This window comes from Schistocerca serialis, chromosome 1, assembly GCF_023864345.2.
Source record: "Schistocerca serialis cubense isolate TAMUIC-IGC-003099 chromosome 1, iqSchSeri2.2, whole genome shotgun sequence".
Classification (NCBI taxonomy): Eukaryota; Metazoa; Arthropoda; class Insecta; order Orthoptera; family Acrididae; genus Schistocerca; species Schistocerca serialis.
Window position 1 is genome coordinate 869,627,098 of NC_064638.1, and position 25,788 is coordinate 869,652,885.

The following is a 25,788-nucleotide window of genomic DNA, read 5'->3' on the forward strand; positions in this document are numbered from 1 at the left end:
ATGGATCTGGGTGACAGATTTGGTCTCCATCAACCATTCCACACACTGTGCCATCTGCTTGGGGGGAGGGGGAGGGGACATGACCATTTTCATTATAAAAATACCATCCCCATTTGTGAAATGTACATTATTGAAGTTGTAAATATTTTGGAAGATCCTCTACATTTAATTTAGCAAATTACATGTTGTAATTTACTGTACATTCACCCATACCTGCTAGAGGAGGTGTTTGATATGTAATCCTTCCAGTCGAATGCGATGCTTCACTCATCTCTGTAGTGAATTAAGAATTCTTTCATATGTCACCAGGTCATCTCAGAAATCATGACAAGGTTGCATCGTTCACTACTCCAGTTCTATAACCTTATCACCGGTAGTGCTGTATACTTCACTTTTGAGATGAACCCAGACAAAACACAACAGAGAATTTAGACCAGATGATCTTGGTAGGCTGAGGTACAGGTTCCAACCAACCTACTCATTTTCGACCACACTGGCATGTTAGACATCATCCTAAATCACCAACAAAATTTGCCGGTGCCCCCATTGTGCATCTAGCCCAATGAGATTGGAACTTACATGAACAGGCTACACTTCAAATACATTTCTGCTAGCTAAGACAGTTTTTCATTTTTTACTGAGTTTGCCTTGTAGTCTTCCTACTTTCCCCCACTCTAAAGTGAGTTTATCTTGAGGCAATATCAGTTTACTGCCATCAAAGCAAGCACTGTGACCTACTAGTTATACCAGCTTGCATGAAAATACTTTCAATTGCGACAGGACAGAGTTCACATTGCAATTATTGTGTGGGATTTTATACAACTGCCTGTCACAGCAGACATTTCTTGTGTGTGTGTGTGTGTGTGTGTGTGTGTGTGTGTGTGTGTGTGTGTTTGTTTTAAATATGTACATTAGGAAGACTGGTCAATTTTTGGTTGACTATGTGATGCTACTACATGACTACATGGTTATGGAAAACCTAATAGGATCACTCTTAACATTTGACAGATAGAAGATAAGATGTGGAACCTTATGGATATTACATCAGGTCATATTAAGAAACCTTCCCATTGCTACTGCCATTTATTTCATGTAGGAGAGAAAAAGAAAGCTGCTGATGGATTTACCTTTGCCCAGACATCCAATTTAACTGAATTTTCTTAAAGTGTTTAACTGATACCAGGCAAATCTTTCTACCAATGTTTCAAGACAATTTTGGGCAATCTCCATCAGTAAATGCTCAATAACTTTTTGTTAAAAGAAAAGATATTTCAAAACTTATCTCTGTTACAATTTCTAAGTCCTTAACAGGTTTTCTGAACATCACTTGCTGGCATGCCAATTCTCATTTCAAGGTAGGAATTATGTGTTTGCATAATTCTTCTGGCAATTCAGAAAATGCAGACAGCAGACTTTTTTCAGTGTCTCCGTAAGTTGTATTCTTTTGGGACAGGTGAAAGACTTTTGCAAATAAGGCGAATGATATTGTTCAGTCATTTCACAAAAAAATATCTTTTAGTCCAGCTACCCTGAAACTCCCGCTTCTCATATGTGGCCTACTTGGTCCTTCTTCGTCCATTCTACATTTAATTTTAGACGTTCTCCAAATGGAGACACTGAATTCTCACAACAGTGCTTATGAAGAGAAAAACAAAATCTTAATTACTAAAAGATTACTGTATAAAATTTGGTTACACTATTATTGGCCAATGGTTGTGAAGTAAATGCTTCCTGATTCACAGAAATGTATCAAATTGTTACTAAACTTTGTTGCAAAAAGTTCAGCCCTGTTACTGAGTCTGCTGATGAAGCTCAGTGATGCAAGGTATGCACTATAGAATACGTTAACCACTGATGGCTAAACAATATTGTTTCTTGTGCACCCACATGTTCACTTGACTACATTATTGTGGAAGTTCAAAAATAACATATTGCGAAACAAGTTATTGTTCTGGATTGGGGTCCATTGCCACAGTGCCAGCTAGACTGGCATGGCTCAAAAGAATTAAGTTCTGCAAGGGCCCCCCATTTCCTTTCTGGGAGAGAATGGAAGATGAGAAAGAATGATATTAAAGTTTAAAAAAATTACAGTAGTGAACAATGGGAGGTGGGCTGCACTTTGTGCATTCCTGTTGTAAACTAATATCACCAATAGCTTGTACTGAAGTTTTTTTATTGCTGTAATGATTCACATTAAACTGCATTGTTGAACATATGACTTTGACTTATTTACATGTAAAAATAATAACTTTGAAGAAAGTTATGTACATTATAAACTGCTTTATATAACAAAGTAATTTGATAGATAAAAAACATACTCACCAAGCGGCGGCAGAGCATGCACTTAAAAAAAGGTTACAATTATGCAGGCTTTCGAATCAAGTGTCTCGTTCTTCCAGCAGATGTTTGAAGGGGAAGGAAGAGGGGTGAAGGAAAAGGAATGGAGAGGTCTAGAAAAAGAGGTATATTTCGGAAAAGTCACCCAGAGCTGTGGGTCAAGTAAGGCTTACTGGATGGGATGAGAAGAAGAAACTGATTGTTCGGGACTGCACTGGATGAGATTTGAATAGATTGTCAAACTCATCTCGTACAGTCCCCAACAATCAGTCTTTCACTCCTATCCCATCTGGTGAATATCACCTGTCCCATAGTTGTGGGTGACTTTTCCAAAATCTGCTCCTTTTCCTAGACCTCCCCAGTCCTTTTCCTTCGCCCCTCTTCCTTCCCCTTCTACCCTTCTGCTGGAATAAGGAGCCACTGGTTCTGAAAGCCTACATAATTAAAACCTTTTCTTACGTGCATGTTCTGCCGCCACTTGGTGAGTAGATTTTTTATCTATCCAGTCACACTATACTGCCAAAAATTCATTGTTTTCATTACTTTTAAGTATGCTTTTGACGTAATAATATTATAGATTATTTTATGAGCTTTTTTAGAAATTATGCAACATGACATTTTGCATCATTGTTTTTAATTAATATACAAATTACTTTCCAGTTACAACGTGCAGTATAATGATGATATAATCTGAGCGTGTTTGTCAACATTGTGTTTTGTGAGATGTATGATTTTTGATGTAGAAAAACCTTAAGACTCGATACTAGTAATATTCAAGTGATGACAATATTAGAATTTTTTATAATTCACTAAAGTGTATAGCACTGTTCTATAGATGATTGAAAGTTACATAAATATCAAATGTAAATTCAAATAAATTTCACATAATGTTTAACATATAAATGCACAAATTAATTACTGCACACAGTGTGCAAGTAGGATATGCTACTGCGGTATTAGGCATACAAGTGAATATGGATTGGATCAAATCCCACTCTGCCATGTTATAGTGCACAGCGAATACAAAGAATTCTGACCTGTGTGCTCTAAGAAGCTCATCCACGTGGCAACCTTGCTCTTTGTTGCACAAGGTGTATTTGTAACATGTGCTGTCGTACACATAATCCACAAACCTTGGTGTGCATCCATGGAGCACAACAATTAATGCTGCTAGTTGTGAATATACCAACTTCTTGCAGCTGTTGCTGTAGTTTGATGAAAATGATATTTGATGTGCTGAAGTGATCCAGAAAACATACTCAGTATATGCATTGTGTCGCTCTACCATCTTGGATTGTACCGTGAAGCAGAAGATTTGAAAATTATCTGATCTTCAAACTTATTTCATATCCAAATGGTACATTTCTGGACATGGGTTCCTTATCAAAACTTTACTACATCTGTTCAACAACATCCCTCCACATGTAAAAGGAATTGTGGAATGTCTAGTATACCTCTTATAAGCATATAATGGGAGGAGCTTACATGCTTCACAGCATTTTCTGACATAAGGTGGTCAACTCTGCTCCTGGCCACTTTTTGGGGGTGGCCATTCATTCCAGTGGACAACTGGTTGGTGGTCATGCCTACATAAAATGCTGTTCAGAAATTACAGCTTACTGATTTCAGAGGTGGTCCTGTCTGTGCTGTACACTGCAGTGACAAAAATCATGGGATGATGATTTTCACATATACAGGTGGCGGTAGTATCATGTACAAAAGGTATAAAAGAACAGTGCATTGGTGGAGCTGTCTTTACTACAAGATGATACATGTGACATGGTTTCTGGCAGGATTATGACCCCATGATGGGAATTTACAGACTTTAAATGTAGGATGGTAGTTGGAGCTAGACACATGGGACATTCCATTTCAGAAATCATTAGTTATTTTAATATTCTGAGATCCACAGTGTTCTGAGGATACCAAATTTTAGGTAGGACCTCTCACCACAGACAATGCAGTGGCCGACGGCCTTCACTTAACAATCAAGAGCAATGGCATTTGCATAGAGTTGTCAGTCCTAACAGACAAGTAATACTGTGTGAAGTAACTGCAGAAATCAATGTCGGCTCTACAGTGATTGTATCTGTTAGGACAGTGCGGCGAAAATTGGGTTCAGTGGGCTATCGCAGCAGATGACCGATGCAAGTGCCTTTGCTAAGAGCACGACGTGACCTGCAGCAGCTCTCCTGGGCTCATGACCATATCAGTTGGACCCTAGCTGACTGGAAAACCGTGGCCTGGTCACGAGTCCTGATTTCAGTTGGTAAGAATTGATAATAGGGTTCAAGTGTGGCACAGACCCCACGAAGCTGTGGATCAAGTTGTCAACAAGGCACTGTGCAAGCTTCTGCTGGCTCCATGATGGTGTGTGCTGTGTTCGCATGGAATGCACTGGGTCCTCTGGTCCAGCTGAACATATCATTGACAGCAAATGTTTGTGTTTGGCTACTTGGAGACAATTTGTTGCCATTCATGGACTTAATGTTGCCAAACAAATGTAATTGCCACTGGGCCACAGTTATTTGTGATTGGTCTGAAGAAATTTGTGGACAATTTGAGCAAATTACTTGGCCACCCAGATTGCCCAATATGAATCCCATCAAACATTTGTGGGACATAATCGAGAGGTCAGTTCGTGCACAAAATCCTGTGCCAGCAACACTTTGGCAAATATGGACAACTTTAGAGGCAGGGGACTTCCGACAACTTTTTGAGTCCACACAATGTAGAGTTGCTGCAGTGCATTGAGCAAAAGATGATCTGACACGATATTAGGAGATATCTTTATCTCCTCTGTGTACAATGAGCCTGAGATGGGACTGGAGTAACATGTGCAATGTGGGTGGATTAGTCAAGTTTTGCACCGTATTTTTTCACATGAGTAATGTAGCAAGAGGTGGGGAATAAATGTGGTGTGAGGACTGAGGATCGACTAAGAAATTGCATAGATTTAGTAAGCAGTGAAGTACCATCTTGGGAAGTGTGGATAGGATGTTCATCATTTCCAGGCAGAGTGACAAGTAGTCAAAACCCAGGCAAAGGATATGATTCAGTTTTTCCAGTCCAGGATGATACTGGCTTTACAGATTATTCTTAGGTTTGGTTGGAAACTTAGGAATATGTGTGGATATTTCATATACACATACAAGAGGAACTGCCATGTGGTTAAACAGTGCCTTTCATTCTTCAGTCATTACTTGTGAAAAATTCTTGCATCCCCCAAACCTGGTTTTTTATGATCAGTTTTTCCCCAGTTAAATACTCTATGTAGAGTGCAGTTGTTAATGTGGAATTGTTCAATCTGATCTCTCTGTTGGAAACCATTATTATGTGTTTGAAATATCTGTTTTAATGTCATTTATTGTTATCTCCATTTCACACAATCCTGAAACTCTGAATTCAGCCCTTTTTCACCTGTGTAGGTAATCTCAAATTACATATCATTGAATATTTTTATTTGGTTTGAATATTCATTTTTGATTACTATGATCATGATGTAAATTTAATAGTACATGCATGGAATAGTCTTTTAAGAACAAAAGATTTTCATTACATGGTTATCAGCTTTGATTTGAAATACTAAGACTTCAATTTCTTTTGGGAATCAGGCAAAAGCTGAAGTAGTGGAATTGTGTAGATTCTTTGAATAGTGATAAATCATGTAAGTCCAATTTTTATGTTGTGTTGTGTCGTGTCGTGTTAGATCAGTGACTTGTAGTGGGAACATAGCGGTGTTCATCAGGAATGTAAACATAGCGGTCGAGTCCACAGTGTATTAAGAAAATGATTGTTGTGATACATCCATTTGCTTTGCTAAAATGCAACCAAACCATCAACTTCTCTACCTCACCAGTTCAAAACGTTTTGAGTGTGGATTGATCAAACATAGGGAAACAGTAAATAGCAGTTTTAATGCTTTACTACAGAGTCTGCCCCCTCCCCCACTCACACACACTTACATACAATGCACAGAACACTCGTACAATCATGTGAAACTGTCTTTGGGATGATGTTTAACTTGCATCTCTCATTAGCTTGAATGTCAATTATGTCGCCAAAATATTCACCTTTCATGTGGATTTCTGCATTTTTGTGGTTTGTTCTTATGGGTAACACCAAGTCTCATCTCCTATGATGATGATCTCCCAGAAAAGATTGGTCATGTTTTGCATTTCAGTCAAGCTGTATCCGTGTGTCACTTTTATTTGTGAGTCAAGATGTGTGGAACAAACGCGCACACTTTTCCCTTTTTCAAAACATTCTGGAGGAGAAAGTCTTGAACATTTGATTTAGAGATGTCAGTCCATTGTGACACAACAATGTCAACACACTGTAGCCTTATCCACTACTTAAGAATGTGTTCTTCTAACTGACTGGTCGAATGCACAGCTGTTGTTTACAGTTGTTAGCTCAAGTTGCCACCATAGTTACTGCAATGACATCACTTGCATGCCAAGAGTAAAATCATACTCGAAACGTTTTGCTTTATGATATGCTATAAGTAACTCTGACACCACAGCTTCCATTAAAAATAGCGACATCAGTGATGTCACTGCTCAAGACAGTATTAGAATCAATATGTGTAGTAAACATTGCAATCCAAGGCTTCACCCACAATAACTAAACAGCATATAGTAAGCAAAACTCTCAAATTACATCTACAACAGAAACACCGTTGTGTTCTTCAGTCTGAAGACTCATTTGACGCAGCGGTCCATCTAGTCTATCACGTGCAAGCCTGTTCATCTCGGTAAAACGACAGCAACCTACATCCACTTGAAACTGTCTGCTGTAACAGACACTGATCCTTCTTTGCAGCTTTTACCTCCCAGACTTTTCTTCATCATCAGATTGACTATTTTTTCGTGCTTCAAGATGTGTCTTGTCATCTGATCTCATTCCATTACATTTGCAGTCAACTGAAACATACAAAGAAAAACATCACAGATGCCAACTACGTAACATGTTTCAAATTTCAAAGAATTGTTCACTTGTTAATCACCTTTACAGTGTATTAATGTAATGTACAAAATGTGCTTGTAGCACTGGCCAGCTCTGTGTGATAATTTTAACAGTTTTCTCATTTGAATTTTTCATTTGATAAAAGTATGTATAATGATTATTTAGCAGGAGAAATGCAAGCATTTAATTTATTTAGTACAGTGTTAACTATTTTCTGTCAATAGACAACTTACTAACTATTAACAGTTCAGAGACTTAAAAATAACCCTCAATTTTACTGAATACTATTATTCCATTTATTGCTAAAAACATCATATGCACCAGCAGAGACTGAATGTACTGTGTTTCATTGTAAAAAGAAGTACTGTTAAGCAAATCTTTAATTTCATTCAACAAATCTCATTCAATTAAAAATTATGGTATATGGAGCTGCATTTTCTGTACAGATAGTAAGTTTGGACTGATCATTATTCATTGCACCAGTAACATTTTGCAGGTCATAAAACACCATACAAGTTGGAAGCTATCAACTGCTGTTGCAATCTTGCACTTGGAAATGAAAAAGTTGGAATGCAACTAACCAAAGCATTTGCACCTTATCTTATTTCACAGTTGGATTGCTTCAGCCATGTATTCCTGGTAAATAATTCATCATTTTTCTTCTTTTTCTTCTTCTTCTTCTTCTTATTATTATTAATACCAGAATTGCCCTAACCATATACAGTGGGAAATATTGTTTTTATATATTTGCTTAGAGCAAAGTTATGAAGTGTGTGTTGATAGAAGACATGTTCTATGAAGGGGATAACCAGTATGTGCTGTTATTGTATATAGAATAAATGGATAAAATGATGAAGAAAGCAACTTTTATAAGTTAGTTACCTCTATTAAAGGAATTCTCATGTTTATCCTTCAAATTAACAAACTGTAGAATATTAAGGAAACTCAGTCAGAGGAAAGATATTGAAAACTACAGAAAAGTGTAGATTAGTAGTATGGATGCAAATATCCAGCTCGATAGAGAGCATCACAATGGAGTTGTAAGTAAGGTGAACATTATCTAGGGTTAAAAAGAAAATGATGTGCAGTTAACATTTACAATCAAGGAATTGAGACTTATTCAATGAAAATGGGCAGCAAGTTGAAATAAAAATGTCTGATATGTACAGAGAAAATACCACCCATCAAAATGACTGGGTGCAGGGATCACAGTGATGGTAATATAGCAAACTTTTGCCACCTAAGCTGGGAAACATGGGATGAAGTATGTTTCAGAAATAAATTGCTTTCAGCTGCATATGTACATAAACAGCTGAAAGCAGTTCACTTCTGAAATGTCTATTACTTCATCTGTGGTTCCCCTCAACAAAAAAATTTTGTGGGTTGCGTCCTACTTATATCCGTGGTGTGCCCCCTTCCACCTGGCTCTGGGAGGCATGGTACAGAGAGCCCAGTGGGCAGGGTGAGGGGAGAAGTCGTGATGGTAGCGGGCATGCTGTGTTCATCTCTGTCAGAGCATTCCAGCCCTGTCTCGTGAGGAGGACGGTGGTGGGCATGCTCCGATGAATTGCCGCTATTGCTGGATTCCATGCCGTGCTCAGTTGGTGTCCTTTGTCTCTGTTTACAAGATTCTCATGAATCCAAATTTCTAAGGACTCTTTTATGACACTGTCCCAATAGCTGGCAGCTTGGCAGAGCACCTTGGTGTTCTCCAAGTCAAATATGTGGTATTCTTCGATGCTTTGTTGTCCTATCACTGATTTCTCTGTCTGTCCTAGTTGCACATGCTCAATAAGTTCCCCATAGTGGTTAAAAATACATTGCTGTGTTTGTCCAATGTACTGTTGACTGCAGCCGCAGGCAATGCTGTAAATTCCTGGTACGCTGAGTTTAAGGGGGTCTTTCACAGAGCCAAGCCACTCTCTGTACCCAGCATCCGAAGCTAGGTGGAGGGGATCACACCACTGGTATAAGTAGAATGTCACCCGCAAAATCTCAACACTTCACCAGAAGATGATGAGTACGTTACTCGTCGAAATGTTGTGGTCTTATAATACTGCCATTTGGCTGGAGAGCTTTGCATCAGCCAAAAAACTATTTTTATTATGTAGCAACTCATCATATCACAAAGATGCTAAGTCACAGATAGGTGCAACAAAAAAGACTATCACAAAATGAGCTTTCAGCCAACATGATCTTTGTCAAAAATAGACAACACACACACTCACGCACACACACACACACACACACACGCACACACGCACACACACACACACACACACACACACACACACACACACACACGAAAACTCGACTCACTGTGAGTTACATTTGCGTGAGTGAGTGTGTGTGTGTCTGTTGTCTATTTTTGACGGCCTTGCTGGCCAAAAGCTCATTTTGTGAAAGCTCATTTTGTGACAGTCCTCTGTTGTGCTTATCTGCAACTCAGCATCTCTGCCGTATGGTGAGTAGCAACTATCCTTTTCATAATAATTTTACATTCCATCCTGGATTATCCATTGTTTAAAAAACTGTTTGTCTGGGATGAGGAGTTCAATGAAGCAGATGTAAGTAAAATGTTCAATAACTTTCATGGGACATATCATTACCATTTTGACATAGGCTTCCCACTTCAACAATGTAAATTAAAACCAACTAGAACCAAAAGTTGGATCACGTCAAGTATAAAAATCTCCAGCACGAAGAAAAGATTTCTTCATCCAAAGGAAAAAAAAAAAAAAAAAAATACTGAATCATTAAAAATGCAAAATTATGTCAAGAGTATGGTAGGATCCACCACAAAGCTATTAAAGATCCAAAAATAGGGGTAATGACGAATACATCTGCAAATTGAAAAACATATCATGGGCAACACGGAACATCAGATCCTAAACAGGCACCAAGCCAGTGACAAAAATTATTAACCTAAATCTGGAAAATGGACAAGTATCTGATATCACCTCAGTAGCTAATATTTTTATTGAGTACTTTAGCAGAAAAGCAAATCTTATGTAAAGTAACTTTCAGGCTCTTAACATGTACCAATATGAAAACCGCAAGCCACACAATGGATCTATGTTTCTCAAAAAAGTCAGACACAATGAGCTACATTGGCAATTAAATCATTAAAGAAACTTTCACGTGGTTTTCATGTCATTTTGGCCTGTATTATAAACTGAACAGGACATTATATTGTAGACCTGCTGAAGCATATTTATTATTAATCACTCCTTATTCACAGGTATATTTCCAAACCTGCTAAATGTTGCAAAGATAACTCCCTTGCACAAAAAGGAAGCTACAGGCAATGTTAACAATTACAAGCCAGTAGCTTGGCTTAGTGGCTTGTCTTGTATAATACGTTGCTAGAGCTTATGAACAAAAACTCTTTGTTGTCAAATCACCAGCTTGGTTTCAGGATTCACAACCACAGCACTCTACAAATTCCTGTATGCTACACTAAAAGCTATAGATGGAAAGGAAATGGCTCCTGGAATATTTTTGGACCTATGCAAAGCATTTGACATTATAGATCATGCTATTGTATTACATAAGTTGGAAAGAAAGTGGAAAGGGAGTTAGAGTTACTCCAAATGAATGGATTAGGTCATATCGTACCAACCAACAACAAAAAGTTGTTCTTAAACAAGATAAAATAACTGGGAGCATTTTAAGAAAAACAGTATACTCATCAGAAAAAAGCTACAATGAAATTTGGTGTGCCACAAGGATCAACATTAATTCCAGTCCTCTTTCTTTTGCTTATAGGTGGTCTGAGTGAGACTGTCCATGACAAACAGAAAACTTCATTTGCTGATGACACTAGTATTTTAATAACAGGGTTAAACCAGTAATCTACAGACACACCATTATGTATTTAAACCGGGGACCTAGAAACAATGAAGAGGCTTTGTCCCGCCGTAGCCCACAGTGGTTTGCAACAGGCCACAGCAGTTCACCACCCTCCCCCCCACCACCACCACCGAACCCAGAGTTGGTGGTCGGTTAGGCCCCCAGTTGACCCCCCTGGGAACGTCTCACACGAGATGAGTGTAACCCTAGATGTCTGCATGGTAGAGTGATTATGGTGTATGATTACATGGAGACAGTGTTTGCGCAGCAATCGCCGACATAGTGTAACTGAGGCGGATTAAGGGGAACCAACCCACATTTGCTGAAGCAGGTGGAAAACCGCCTGAAAAACCACACACAGGCTGGTCAGCACACCGGACCTCGACACTAATCCACCAGATGGATTTGTGTCGGGGACCGGCACACCTTCCTGCTCGGGAAGCAGCGTGTTAGACTGCATGGCTAGACGGGCGAGCAGACACACCATTGTTGGAGCTGATACATTATTTTGAAAGAAATGAACTTGTAAGAAACACTGAAAAAATGGCAACCATGAACTTTCATATATCCCGCCCTATGCAACAAAATGACCACTCATTGAGAATAAATAACAAAAACTTAAAGTTGATTGATGATGTGAAACTTCTGGGAAGAAATCTGCAGCTAAACTGTCATCAATCTATTATATGCGACAGATATTAAACACAAGCTGTAACAGAGAAATATTAATACAGGTGTATCACACTCACATCAGATGAGCAGTTAGATATGGAATAATATTTTGAGATAATGCACCTTATAGTTGATCCATATTCAAAACACAAAAATTAGCTATCTGAGTCATATGCAACATAGAGAGACAAGACCCGTGTCTCCCTCGTTTCCTGACATTAAAGATACTGAACCTCCCAAGCCTCTACATGTTTGAAATGACAGTCTTTTCACGGGAATGTTTAGGAACCTCCAATGCATATCAGCAAAACAGCTCTGTGCACAGTTATAAATGGGAAACTGCAGTAACATCCATGTCTCCCAGGCCAGGACATCAGTCTTCCAGAAAAGCTTCATAGAAGCACACAGTTTTAAAATCACCTCCCTAACAATGCCAAGTTATTAAAGGAAGAAAGTTAAAAAATAAAAATAAAACGCGGAAGTCATTTCTGATGGACCACTGTTTCTGCTCTGTAAATGAATTCCTCATCATTTAAAGTGGAATCTTATAATGTAAAATTACCAGATATATTACAGGAACTGTGTGTGATGAATCACACCTATTTTGCGTATGGTACTGTATTAACATAATCATTTACATTAAACTTGTCCAGAGCAGTCACATGTGATAAAATCTATTATTATTTGTATTTATATGTAATCTTTATCTCCTCTGTATCCTTTTTTAAACTTGTCCTATATCTGTTCAAGATGTCACATGACCGAAACTAAATAAATATCAGGTCAATTTGCGTGTGTGACATTGATGATGGCAGCATGTATTTGGATTGAAGGTTGTAGTGGCAGATGTAAATGGCATAACCAGATTCTGAACTGCTGTAGGGTAGTAGTAATCCCACTCATCATGCCTTATGTTTCGTCCTGTCACAAGAAACATTTTCCAGAAGTGAAGATTTCACACCATTTTATTGGAAGTCTCCAGCTTGGTCCATTTGTACTGGAAGCAGATCACATTCAAGTTATGTCCTCTTTAAAAGTTTTTGGTACATTTGTGTGCAAAAAATCTTAGAAATTATCATATTTCTGTGTGTCCCAGAGGGATTGGAAATTGTCTAAAATCTATCACTAACTACTGAATGTATGGGCATATAAAGTTCAAATTCGAGTAGTGACTTGTACGTATAACTGGCTGTGCATTTAGTTGAATATAATGGAAAGGTAAAAATAAATTAAGAACAATGAAATATATGTTTTTCTATGTAACAAGAAAAAAATACTGGCTCTGGTGTAAAAGAAGACACTTTAATTACATGAAACTTGCAGTGATTCATAAATAATCACTATTTTCACACAGGAAAAAATTTTTTAGTTCACTGATTTTTAAAACAGTCGCTAAATATCTTATCTTTGGGTTCACATAAAAAGTAATGCTGAACTCAATATGAAGGGTGATTTGAATGCCATGGCATTTTACTTGGCAAGTGCTATACTCTCAGCTTGCCCATTAAAGAAGAATAAAGAGTGTAATGTGGACCCAGAACTACACTATGGCTGAAAATGACTTACAAATTTGTGGTGCCCTCCATCGGTAATGGTGAAATTCATTATGTGTTGGCCCATCCTTAACCTTGATGACAACTTCCACTCTCGCAGGCATATGTTCAGTCAGGTGTTGGAAGGTTTTTGGGGAATGGCAGCCCATTTTTCACAGAGTGCTGAATATTCGGTTTGGCCATCGACTTGAAAGCATGGCCGGAATATCTCCATGATTTTTGCATTTAGTGTTATTGTAATGAGTCCATTTTTTGTACCCGGTCACAATGCGATGCAGAAATTCCTTGCGTTTTTGCCTCTGAGGCAACTGTTCACAAACACACAAATGCCATTCAATGTTTCTTGGTTTCAGCTCACACGGGACCCAAGTTCCTTCTTTCTGAATCATGCCCATAGCCTTGAGACGTTCTGAAATGGCTTGCTGTTTGACTCCATGCCAATTCCTCTTGAGTTTGACGCGAGTCTTCACTCAGCAATGTCTCCAATTCTGTATCTTTGAAAACATTCTCTCTTCCACCACTATGCCAGTCTACAACATTAAAATTGCCATTCTTGAGGCATTGAAACCATTCACGGCATGTTCTTTCTCTAATAGCGATCTTACCATACGTACTTGAGAGCATTCGATGAGACTAACACCTCCCACAAATGATGAGAATTAGGCTCATAAACTGACATTTTCAATCAGGAACAACTTTATGATGTAGACACAAATCAACTAATGTTTGAATGATGTTATGTTGAGCGAGGTCCAAGCTAACTGCTTGATGTCTGCGATCTGTTTCTTTCGACCGCTACTTACTGTTGTCGCCACCTATCGGTAAACAGCGGAAGCAAAGTTGTACACCTGGTAGGACAGATAGTTAGGAACCTCACTCTTGATGAAAATATATTGGATCTAATGGCAACAAATAGACCTGACCTCCTTGAGGATCTCCACATTGAAACTGGGATCATTGACCGTGATATGGTTGTGGCAAGAATGATTACCAAAGTACAAAGGACAACTAAAACAAGCAGAAAGCTATATACGTTCAGTAAACTAGACAAAAAGTCAGTCATGTCATATTTCAGTGACGAAGTTGAAACTTTCAGCAGAGGGAAGGAGCATATAGGAAAACTGTGGCTCACATTTAAGAGAGGAGTTGACCATGCACTGGATAGATATACATCCAGTAGAACAGGTCATAATGAGAGGGAACTTCCAATCACTGTGAAGAAACTTCTAACTGCATAATTACTGCATAATAGGTGTAAAACAAAGTGTAGAGCTATACATAGAGAGACGCTGAATGAAACCGTTTGATAGTCAGGAGAGCAATGCGTGTTGTCTTCGATGACTAACATAGCAGGATATTATCAAATGATATTACATGTGTAATGGTGTGACGCATGTCAACAATCTTCTGCAGTATGTTGGCCTGTCGTTTGCCTAGTATGTGGCCAACCATTGGTCTTGGATATCTGTTGTCTAATGCAATTTCTTTGTGGTGTTGGCTTGTCAATATTTGTACATAAGTACGACTCACATTAAGTGCAGCTCCTGTTTGTGTAAACTGAATAACATAAAAACCATACTCCCATTTTGTTACACCTTTTTCTTACCACTACACTTCTTTTAGTAGCATCTTACATTTGTTACTTACAGCAGACCCAGAGAGCACTGTAGTGGAAACATTGAAGCCAGATTTGGGGGTGTCAGGGCTTAAATCCTTGTCTGGCCATCCATATTTAGATTTTCTCTGGTTTCCCTAAGTCACTTAATGCAAAGGTGTGGACAATTTTCCTGCACCAATCCCTGCTTGTGCTCTATTGCAAATGACTTTGCTCTCAGTGGGACATAAGGGTTTAATCTGCCTTTACTTTTTTACACATATAGTGATAAATATTTATGATCTTCATTCTGATTTTTGTCTCATTCAGAGACTCACTATGTATGCCTTTTATTTACACAGTGACTTTTGAGTCATCTTGAATAACTGTAATTCAGTAACTAGTAATATTGTTAGATGTATGTGCTGTAGCAGGATAAATGCAAGACAGAAAATTCGAAGTCCACAGTCTGTCTGTCTACAAAAATATTGTTTTATGTAGCTGCAATATATGCCAGTAATAGTGTGTACTACAGCTTATCAATAATTAATTGGAAGCTAGTAACGATATGTCATAAGCAACTTATTTATGCATAATGTAATGGTGTGATTATAGTAAATCAGCTAACATTTCTGCTTGTGTTTCCTGTATTTATTGCTTTACTTTTTTCCCAAAGATAAATATGTGTTTTATCACGAAATATAGTATAAGGGTCTGTAGTGAATGTGAAATTAATGGACCTTCTTTTCCTAACCATCTCTTAAAGGATATTTGCCTCTGGACTCTTGGAAATTTGGCAGGAAGTGGTGTGAAGCCTTGGTCAATATTAAAAACTCAAGGTCTTTTGCCAAAGATTCTGCAACTCATTGCCATGGGAAGTGTCATTCAGTCAGCAGTTTATGCTCTTATGATGTACACAAGGACAGGAATCACTTTTTTAGAGTAAGTTTTTTAAAAGGCAAGAAGTTAGTTCTTTTTGTGATCTTGTGCAGTTTCAATGACAAAAAGCAGCAGTTTAAATTTACTGTAATTTTATATTGGCAATAACTCATGATTGCAACTGTGAGGTGTAAATATTATAGGATAAAATGGCTATATACTGTATTCAGAGTTGTTTGAAACAAAGCTCACACTTTTAGAACAACTAAAAGATACTAGAAACTGGATTTAATAAGTAACAATAAATTTTATTTACGCTCTAAGACAAAAAAAGTCAGTAATGCATTTGTCCACGTCTGTCCCTTATGCGAGCAGTTATTCGACTTGGCATCAATTGATAGAGTTGTTGGATGCCCTCCTGACGGATGCCGTGCCAAATTATGTCCAGTTGGTGCATCAGATCATCAAAATCCCAAGCTGGTTGGAGGACCCTGCTCATATTGCTCCAAATGTTCTCAATTGGGGAGAGATCTGGTGACCCTGCTGACCAAAGTACAGTTTGGCAAGCACGAAAACAAGCAGTAGGCACACTCATTGTGTGTGGGTGAGCATTATCTTGCTGAAATGTAAGCCAAGGTGGCTTGCCATGAAGGGCAACAACACCGGTAGTAGAAAATTATTGACATAACACTGTGCTGTAAGGGTGCTGTGGATGACAACCAAAGAGGTCCTGCTATGAAAAGAAATGGCACCCCAGATAATCACTCTGGTTGTCAGGCCATAAGGCAGGTGACAGTCAGATTGGTATCCCACCGCTGTCTGGGGTGTCTTGACCCATCTCTGGTCTGCAGTCTCATTGACTGGAGTGGAATAGTCTTCACTGTTGAGTCCTGCTTCGAACTGAGCTCTAGTGACCAGCAAAGAAATATCTTGGAATCTATAAGCCTATTATAAAAACTAGTCATAAAAAGACACATACACTCCTGGAAATGGAAAAAAGAACACATTGACACCGGTGGGTCAGACCCACCATACTTGCTCCGGACACTGCGAGAGGGCTGTACAAGCAATGATCACACGCACGGCACAGCGGACACACCAGGAACCGCGGTGTTGGCCGTCGAATGGCGCTAGCTGCGCAGCATTTGTGCACCGCCGCCGTCAGTGTCAGCCAGTTTGCCGTGGCATACGGAGCTCCATCGCAGTCTTTAACACTGGTAGCATGCCGCGACAGCGTGGACGTGAACCGTATGTGCAGTTGACGGACTTTGAGGGAGGGCGTATAGTGGGCATGCGGGAGGCCGGGTGGACGTACCGCCGAATTGCTCAACACGTGGGGCGTGAGCTCTCCACAGCACATCGATGTTGTCGCCAGTGGTCGGCGGAAGGTGCACGTGCCCGTCGACCTGGGACCGGACCGCAGCGACGCACGGATGCACGCCAAGACCGTAGGATCCTACGCAGTGCCGTAGGGGACCGCACCGCCACTTCCCAGCAAATTAGGGACACTGTTGCTCCTGGGGTATCGGCGAGGACCATTCGCAACCGTCTCCATGAAGCTGGGCTACGGTCCCGCACACCATTAGGCCGTCTTCCGCTCACGCCCCAACATCGTGCAGCCCGCCTCCAGTGGTGTCGCGACAGGCGTGAATGGAGGGACGAATGGAGACGTGTCGTCTTCAGCGATGAGAGTCGCTTCTGCCTTGGTGCCAATGATGGTCGTATGCGTGTTTGGCGCCGTGCAGGCGAGCGCCACAATCAGGACTGCATACGACCGAGGCACACAGGGCCAACACCCGGCATCATGGTGTGGGGAGCGATCTCCTACACTGGCCGTACACCACTGGTGATCGTCGAGGGGACACTGAATTGTGCACGGTACATCCAAACCGTCATCGAACCCATCGTTCTACCATTCCTAGACCGGCAAGGGAACTTGCTGTTCCAACAGGACAATGCACGTCCGCATGTATCCCGTGCCACCCAACGTGCTCTAGAAGGTGTAAGTCAACTACCCTGGCCAGCAAGATCTCCGGATCTGTCCCCCATTGAGCATGTTTGGGACTGGATGAAGCGTCGTCTCACGCGGTCTGCACGTCCAGCACGAACGCTGGTCCAACTGAGGCGCCAGGTGGAAATGGCATGGCAAGCCGTTCCACAGGACTACATCCAGCATCTCTACGATCGTCTCCATGGGAAAATAGCAGCCTGCATTGCTGCGAAAGGTGGATATACACTGTACTAGTGCCGACATTGTGCATGCTCTGTTGCCTGTGTCTATGTGCCTGTGGTTCTGTCAGTGTGATCATGTGATGTATCTGACCCCAGGAATGTGTCAATAAAGTTTCCCCTTCCTGGGACAATGAATTTCTCGGTGTTCTTATTTCAATTTCCAGGAGTGTAATTTACAGATAGGAGGATAGGTATCATCAGGGAAAAAATGAGATGAGGTGGAAGCGGCGTAACAAAGAAGCTTGGGTACAAAACATGACATAATAAAGTGACAAAACAACACAAAAAGATTTGCTGTAGTAATATGAGTAACAAGGGTGTAAAGATGGAGGGAAGATGGGAACTGCTGCCTAGTGATAGTTGAAGAATTGGCTTCACAATGTGATGAGAATATTTTATTTGATGCTAGTTTGGCACATTGTATACAGCTAATGATCATTTTATTCAGCAGTCTCATTGTTAACATGACATTTATTTATTTGTTCAGGGTTCATCTTATAATGATATACAAAGTGCTTTAACAAATATGTATGAAAATGCTGCACACAGAATCACGATTTGGGGCAGGGGTGGGGGTGTCCTTGGTTGATGCTTGGTTCCTATCTGAGTTAGGAACATGGAGTAAAAGGTTTTTGGTTTAGACTGGACCAGTGGCCATTTGTATAGCCATTCAAACAGCTGTCTTACTGTAGATATGTTACAGCATGCTGTGCAAGATTTGAATTTACAGTATGCTGTGCAAGATTTGAATGACAAACCAGCACTTAGGGAAACTGTGCAGATTGATTAATTCCTTTTGCAAAAAAATTTAATTTGGCTGAAATTAATGCTCAGCTAATGGCACCATTTGTACTTGCACTCCTCAGATTGTACATGCAAAAACCATCCCCCTCATTCAGATATTATGTGCAAAAACAGTCGCCTTTTAAATGCATTGGACTGGAGCAAGATTGTTGGTTCAAATTTGGTCCTCTGGTGTATCCAATCTTGATCTAAGATAAATTTTAACCATTTAAAAAAATCTTGCTTTGTTTGGATTTTATATGCAGAAAACACACATTTTTCTGGAAGGTTTTTGAAGCAAGCCACTTGTATGCACTAAACTTGTATGAAGCAGTTCAAACTTTTGATAAAGGTAAATACAAGTCCGAATTAATTTTTTAAATTCAATAATCTGTACTCGTTGTTGAGACACGATTGTTTAAAGTTGACCTAAATGTAGCTCGTATAAAATTTGTTCTTACATGAATTGAATCCCCCCATGAACCATGGACCTTGCCGTTGGTGGGGAGGCTTGCGTGCCTCAGCGATACAGATAGCCGTACCGTAGGTGCAACCACAACGGAGGGGTATCTGTTGAGAGGCCAGACAAACGTGTGGTTCCTGAAGAGGGGCAGCAGCCTTTTCAGTAGTTGCAAGGGCAACAGTCTGGATGATTGACTGATCTGGCCTTGTAACAATAACCAAAACGGCCTTGCTGTGCTGGTACTGCGAACGGCTGAAAGCAAGGGGAAACTACAGCCGTAATTTTTCCCGAGGGCATGCAGCTTTACTGTATGATTACATGATGATGGCGTCCTCTTGGGTAAAATATTCCGGAGATAAAATAGTCCCCCATTCGGATCTCCGGGCGGGGACTACTCAAGAGGATGTCGTTATAAGGAGAAAGAAAACTGGCGTTCTACGGATCGGAGCGTGGAATGTCAGATCCCTTAATCGGGCAGGTAGGTTAGAAAATTTAAAAAGGGAAATGGATAGGTTGAAGTTAGATATAGTGGGAATTAGTGAAGTTCGGTGGCAGGAGGTACAAGACTTCTGGTCAGGTGACTACAGGGTTATAAACACAAAATCAAATAGGGGTAATGCAGGAGTAGGTTTAATAATGAATAGGAAAATAGGAATGCGGGTAAGCTACTACAAACAGCATAGTGAACGCATTATTGTGGCCAAGATAGATACGAAGCCCACGCCTACTACAGTAGTACAAGTTTATATGCCAACTAGCTCTGCAGATGACGAAGAAATTGAAGAAATGTATGATGAAATAAAAGAAATTATTCAGATTGTGAAGGGAGACGAAAATTTAATAGTCATGGGTGACTGGAATTTGAGTGTAGGAAAAGGGAGAGAAGGAAACATAGTAGGTTAATATGGATTGGGGGACAGAAATGAAAGAGGAAGCCGCCTGGTCGAATTTTGCACAGAGCACAACATAATCATAACTAACACTTGGTTTAAGAATCATGAAAGAAGGTTGTATACATGGAAGAACCCTGGAGATACTAAAAGGTATCAGATAGATTATATAATGGTAAGACAGAGATTTAGGAACCAGGTTTTAAATTGTAAGACATTTCCAGGGGCAGATGTGGACTCTGACCACAATCTATTGGTTATGACCTGTAGATTAAAACTGAAGAAACTGCAAAAAGGTGGGAATTTAAGGAGATGGGACCTGGATAAACTAAAAGAACCAGAGGTTGTACAGAGATTCAGGGAGAGCATAAGGGAGCAATTGACAGGAATGGCGGAAATAAATACAGTAGAAGAAGAATGGGTAGCTTTGAGGGATGAAGTAGTGAAGGCAGCAGAGGATCAAGTAGGTACAAAGACAAGGGCTAGTAGAAATCCTTGGGTAACAAAAGAAATATTGAATTTAATTGATGAAAGGAGAAAATATAAAAATGCAGTAAGTGAAACAGGCAAAAAGGAATACAAACGCCTCAAAAATGAGATCGACAGGAAGTGCAAAATGGCTAAGCAGGGATGGCTAGAGGACAAATGTAAGGATGTAGAGGTCTATCTCACTAGGGGTAAGATAGATACCGCCTACAGGAAAATTAAAGAGACCTTTGGAGATAAGAGAACGACTTGTATGAATATCAAGAGCTCAGATGGAAACCCAGTTCTAAGCAAAGAAGGGAAAGCAGAAAGGTGGAAGGAATATATAGAGGGTCTATACAAGGGCGATGTACTTGAGGACAATATTATGGAAATGGAAGAGGATGTAGATGAAGGTGAAATGGGAGATATGATACTGCGTGAAGAGTTTGACAGAGCACTGAAAGACCTGAGTCGAAACAAGGCCCCCAGAGTAGACAATATTCCATTGGAACTACTGACGGCCGTGGGAGAGCCAGTCCTGACAAAACTCTACCATCTGGTGAGCAAGATGTATGAAACAGGCGAAATACCCTCAGACTTCAAGAAGAATATAATAATTCCAATCCCAAAGAAAGCAGGTGTTGACAGATGTGAAAATTACTGAACTATCAGCTTAATAAGTCACAGCTGCAAAATACTAACACGAATTCTTTACAGACGAATGGAAAAACTAGTAGAAGCCAACCTCGGGGAAGATCAGTTTGGATTCCGTAGAAACACTGGAACACGTGAGGCAATACTGACCTTACGACTTATCTTAGAAGAAAGATTAAGGAAAGGCAAACCTACGTTTCTGGCATTTGTAGACTTAGAGAAAGCTTTTGACAATGTTGACTGGAATACTCTCTTTCAAATTCTAAAGGTGGCAGGGGTAAAATACAGGGAGCGAAAGGCTATTTACAATTTGTACAGAAACCAGATGGCAGTTATAAGAGTCGAGGGACATGAAAGGGAAGCAGTGGTTGGGAAGGGAGTAAGACAGGGTTGTAGCCTCTCCCCGATGTTGTTCAATCTGTATATTGAGCAAGCAGTAAAGGAAACAAAAGAAAAATTCGGAGTAGGTATTAAAATTCATGGAGAAGAAATAAAAACTTTGAGGTTCGCCGATGACATTGTAATTTTGTCAGAGACAGCAAAGGACTTGGAAGAGCAGTTGAATGGAATGGACAGTGTCTTGAAAGGAGGATATAAGATGAACATCAACAAAAGCAAAACAAGGATAATGGAATGTAGTCTAATTAAGTCGGGTGATGCTGAGGGAATTAGATTAGGAAATGAGGCACTTAAAGTAGTAAAGGAGTTTTGCTATTTGGGGAGCAAAATAACTGATGATGGTCAAAGTAGAGAGGATATAAAATGTAGGATGGCAATGGCAAGGAAAGCGTTTCTGAAGAAGAGAAATTTGTTAACATCCAGTATTGATATAAGTGTCAGGAAGTCATTTCTGAAAGTATTCGTATGGAGTGTAGCCATGTATGGAAGTGAAACATGGACGATAAATAGTTTGGACAAGAAGAGAATAGAAGCTTTCGAAATGTGGTGCTACAGAAGAATGCTGAAGATTAGATGGGTAGATCACATAACTAATGAGGAAGTATTGAATAGGATTGGGGAGAAGAGAAGTTTGTGGCACAACTTGACCAGAAGAAGGGATCGGTTGGTAGGACATGTTCTGAGGCATCAAGGGATCACCAATTTAGTATTGGAGGGCAGCGTGGAGGGTAAAAATCGTAGAGGGAGACCAAGAGATGAATATACTAAGCAGATTCAGAAGGATGTAGGTTGCAGTAGGTACTGGGAGATGAAAAAGCTTGCACAGGATAGAGTAGCATGGAGAGCTGCAACAAACCAGTCTCAGGACTGAAGACCACAACAACAACAACATGAATTGAATGTGCAGAATTTTTTTTAAAGTGGATCATATAAATGAAAAATACTTTCTTATCATGAAATTGAAAACCCACTTTTAAAAATCTACCTTCATTCAGATTTTCTGTTTAAAAACATTTTTTTTTTTTTTAAGCGTGCCATTTCTGTGTTTCAGACTTGTGCAAATTGTTTCTAATTCTTTGAGAAGGTAGACAAATACATGTAATTAATGGTTGTCCTATTGCTTTGTGGAAGCTTTATCCGCTGCCACGATATAAGCAACATGATTTGAAAAACAATAAAAAGACCTATGCTGGATCAGATGTTGCCTGAGTGAACAGAAATCTGCATTGGTTGCCAAGGTATCAAGGTATGGCAGTCCAGTGTCAAAATTATGATAAATGAACGAGAATGAAAAATGGTGCTACATAACACAAAAGAAGGTGAATATGCCCTGGGCAGAGTAAGGGATGTAAAAGAAGTGAACTAGCTTTGTGACCTATATGCCAGCTTCAAAGACATTTAATTCAAAACATCTTGATATATTCACACTCTTTTATGAGTTAACCCTACTTCCGTAGTGCATAGAGTTCTCTTAACTGAAATGCATTGGCACACATGCATCATGCAGTTTAAAGAGCAAGGTTCCTGATCCTGTGCTCAAAAGGCAGATGATTTGTCAGCCATAGTAAACAATACATAATATCATATAGCTGAAGGGCATATATGAAATAACTAAAAAAGTTTTTCTGGTGAAATAAAATTTCTGGGGGTGAATTTGTTCCTGGGGTATGCTACAACAATTTTTTGTTCCTAGGTTGGAGGGGGGGGGGGGGCATTTCCTGCCCCCCCCCCCCCTCTCAGGGAACAATTTCTCTCCCAAATCCACCCACTGATACACGCATGGTGAGGAATGTAAAAACAAATAGACACTAATTTATGCTTGTAGAGAGTGGGATGCATCTGCAATAGTAAGTATCTGACAGTGGGGGTGGATCTGTAATAGAAAGTGTGGCAGAGGGGGGATGCACGCATCCTAAACATTAGTGAAGCGTTGCATCATATTGCACAACATGACAAATTCCATGTTGGATGACATGATGGCATGTGCCATGTTATACAACATGGCGTGATGTATCATGTTACTTTACTTGACACGATGCATTATGTTATGTGACATGGTTTCTAGTACTAACAAGTACCGAGCGAGGTGGCGCAGTGGTTAGACACTGGACTCGCATTCGGGAGGACGACGGTTCAATCCCGTGTCCGGCCATCCTGATTTGGGTTTTCTGTGATTTCCCTAAAGCGCTCCAGGCAAATGCCGGGATGGTTCCTTTCAAAGGGCACGGCCGACTTCCTTCCCCGTCCTTCCCTCATCCAATGAGACCGATGACTTCGCTGTCTGGTCTCCTTCCCCAAAAACAACCAACCAACCAACTAACAAGTAAAAAAGTGAGACTATGTCACAATGTTTTGATCAAAATGTCTTAAGTGAAAAAGCTAGTTCCATTCTTTTACATCCCTAATTCTGCCCGGGACATATTCGACTTTTTTGTGCTATGATATGAGCTCCAGTCCATTCGGAAAATTGACTCTGGATCCGTAAACATGCCGTGGTGCCCCATGCACGTCTTCATATCCACACTTCACCTGAATAACTGAGTTGGCACCCCATGAAGAGTGAGATGTTGAAGTTAGGAGAATGATGTTACTATCATGCACTATAGACCTTGGCACATGGTTTTCCTGTAAAAGCATTACATTGTAATCATGTATTGTGATGTGACAAGGTGTTGTAGTTGTCCCCTTGCATTATTAACCACTGATCTTGATTCCTCTAAGTACCCTTTGTGTGTGTAGTATGTATTACTTATGAAAAATGTTGTAGCTGCATTTTTGAACAGATATATTTTAATAGTCTTTTTCATCTTCCTGCACAATTTATTGTATAATTTTATTCCCTAATAGAAAGTTCTGTTTCAAGTTTATTTGTTTTTGTAGATAAATGTAAGTCCAAACTGGCTTGTGTTCCATCATTATGTGTATAACTGTTAGTTAAATACTTTGTAATGTTTTTCTCAGTATCTAAAACAGATAGGTAGCTAGATTAATTTGTTAGAGTAAGGGTACCCAGTTTGTTAAACGATTCTTTAGGATGAAGTGGTCTAATACTTTTGTTACTATTCTTATAGCCCATGCATTTTAAAAATTGTGTCCATGTTTTGTGACAAAAAATTCCAATCACTAAGAAATGAGTATGTAGGAATAGTATGTCAACACAAGACATTGACTGTTACAAACTTATGATAGAATCCTAAGAGCAAAACTTTCTGTTGGCATTATTTTTGCCAATACCTTGGTGTGTGTATTCCATGTCAATTGACAATCACAATTCATCTCTAAAAACATTGTGTTTGTAACACTTTAGTTTATCATCTATACTTATTTCAACAGGACTGTTTTGCCTCTTAATGCTGTAGTGCGTACTGTTTGTTTTCTTTATATTCAGTGTTAACTTATTGCATTCTGCTCAATTGTGAACATCCTTCAGGGTTTCAGTTTCTTTTACTAATAGGAGTTCAGTGACTATAATGTTGTTGTCATAAGCAAAGAGAACCTGTCTGGAAAGTCATTGACATACAGGATGTCCATAATTAAAGTTCCAGTTTCAAAACGCTGTAGAAAGATTACTACTGATCAGAATGACATCAAATTTGATCTGCGTATTATTGATTAGAGATGGGTAAAACTGTTCTTTTCAGAGATTAGATGAGAACTGGTCACTCACTGGTATGAACTAGTTCTTCTTCATGACTCACACTCACCATTCATTCCCAAAAATAAGTAAAAGGAAGACTCATTGCCTTATCTGATTTTGTCCTATTTTGAAAGAACATATAAAGAGAAGTAACAATTTTGTGTTATGTCTGTAGTAATTTTGAGATCCAAAGTTTTAAATTTCATCTGCTGTAACAATTATAAGTATTGCAACAAAATCCTAAATACTTTTTTATCAAGTGGAAAATTTTTAAAAATGAGGACTGATTGTTGCTATATTTTGATACTTTCATTGGAAAAATGCAGTATAAAAATTATGACATAACTGTAATTAAAGTGTCTCTGCAGTCGTCACTTACATTTAGCATTACCATGTTGTCGTGGTCA

General features: G+C 39.5%; 1 protein-coding gene across 2 annotated transcripts in view; it reads left to right on the forward strand.

Moving 5' to 3' along the window:
* Positions 1-25,788, forward strand: part of LOC126485956 (transmembrane and coiled-coil domain-containing protein 6) — a 61,217-nt gene that overhangs the window by 10,833 nt on the left and 24,596 nt on the right. For both annotated transcript variants that reach the window (XM_050108914.1, XM_050108915.1), the window contains exons 2-3: positions 7,802-7,944; positions 15,743-15,918. In XM_050108914.1, coding sequence (XP_049964871.1) covers positions 7,802-7,944; positions 15,743-15,918 — 319 coding nt within the window. The remainder of the gene's footprint in view (positions 1-7,801; positions 7,945-15,742; positions 15,919-25,788) is intronic.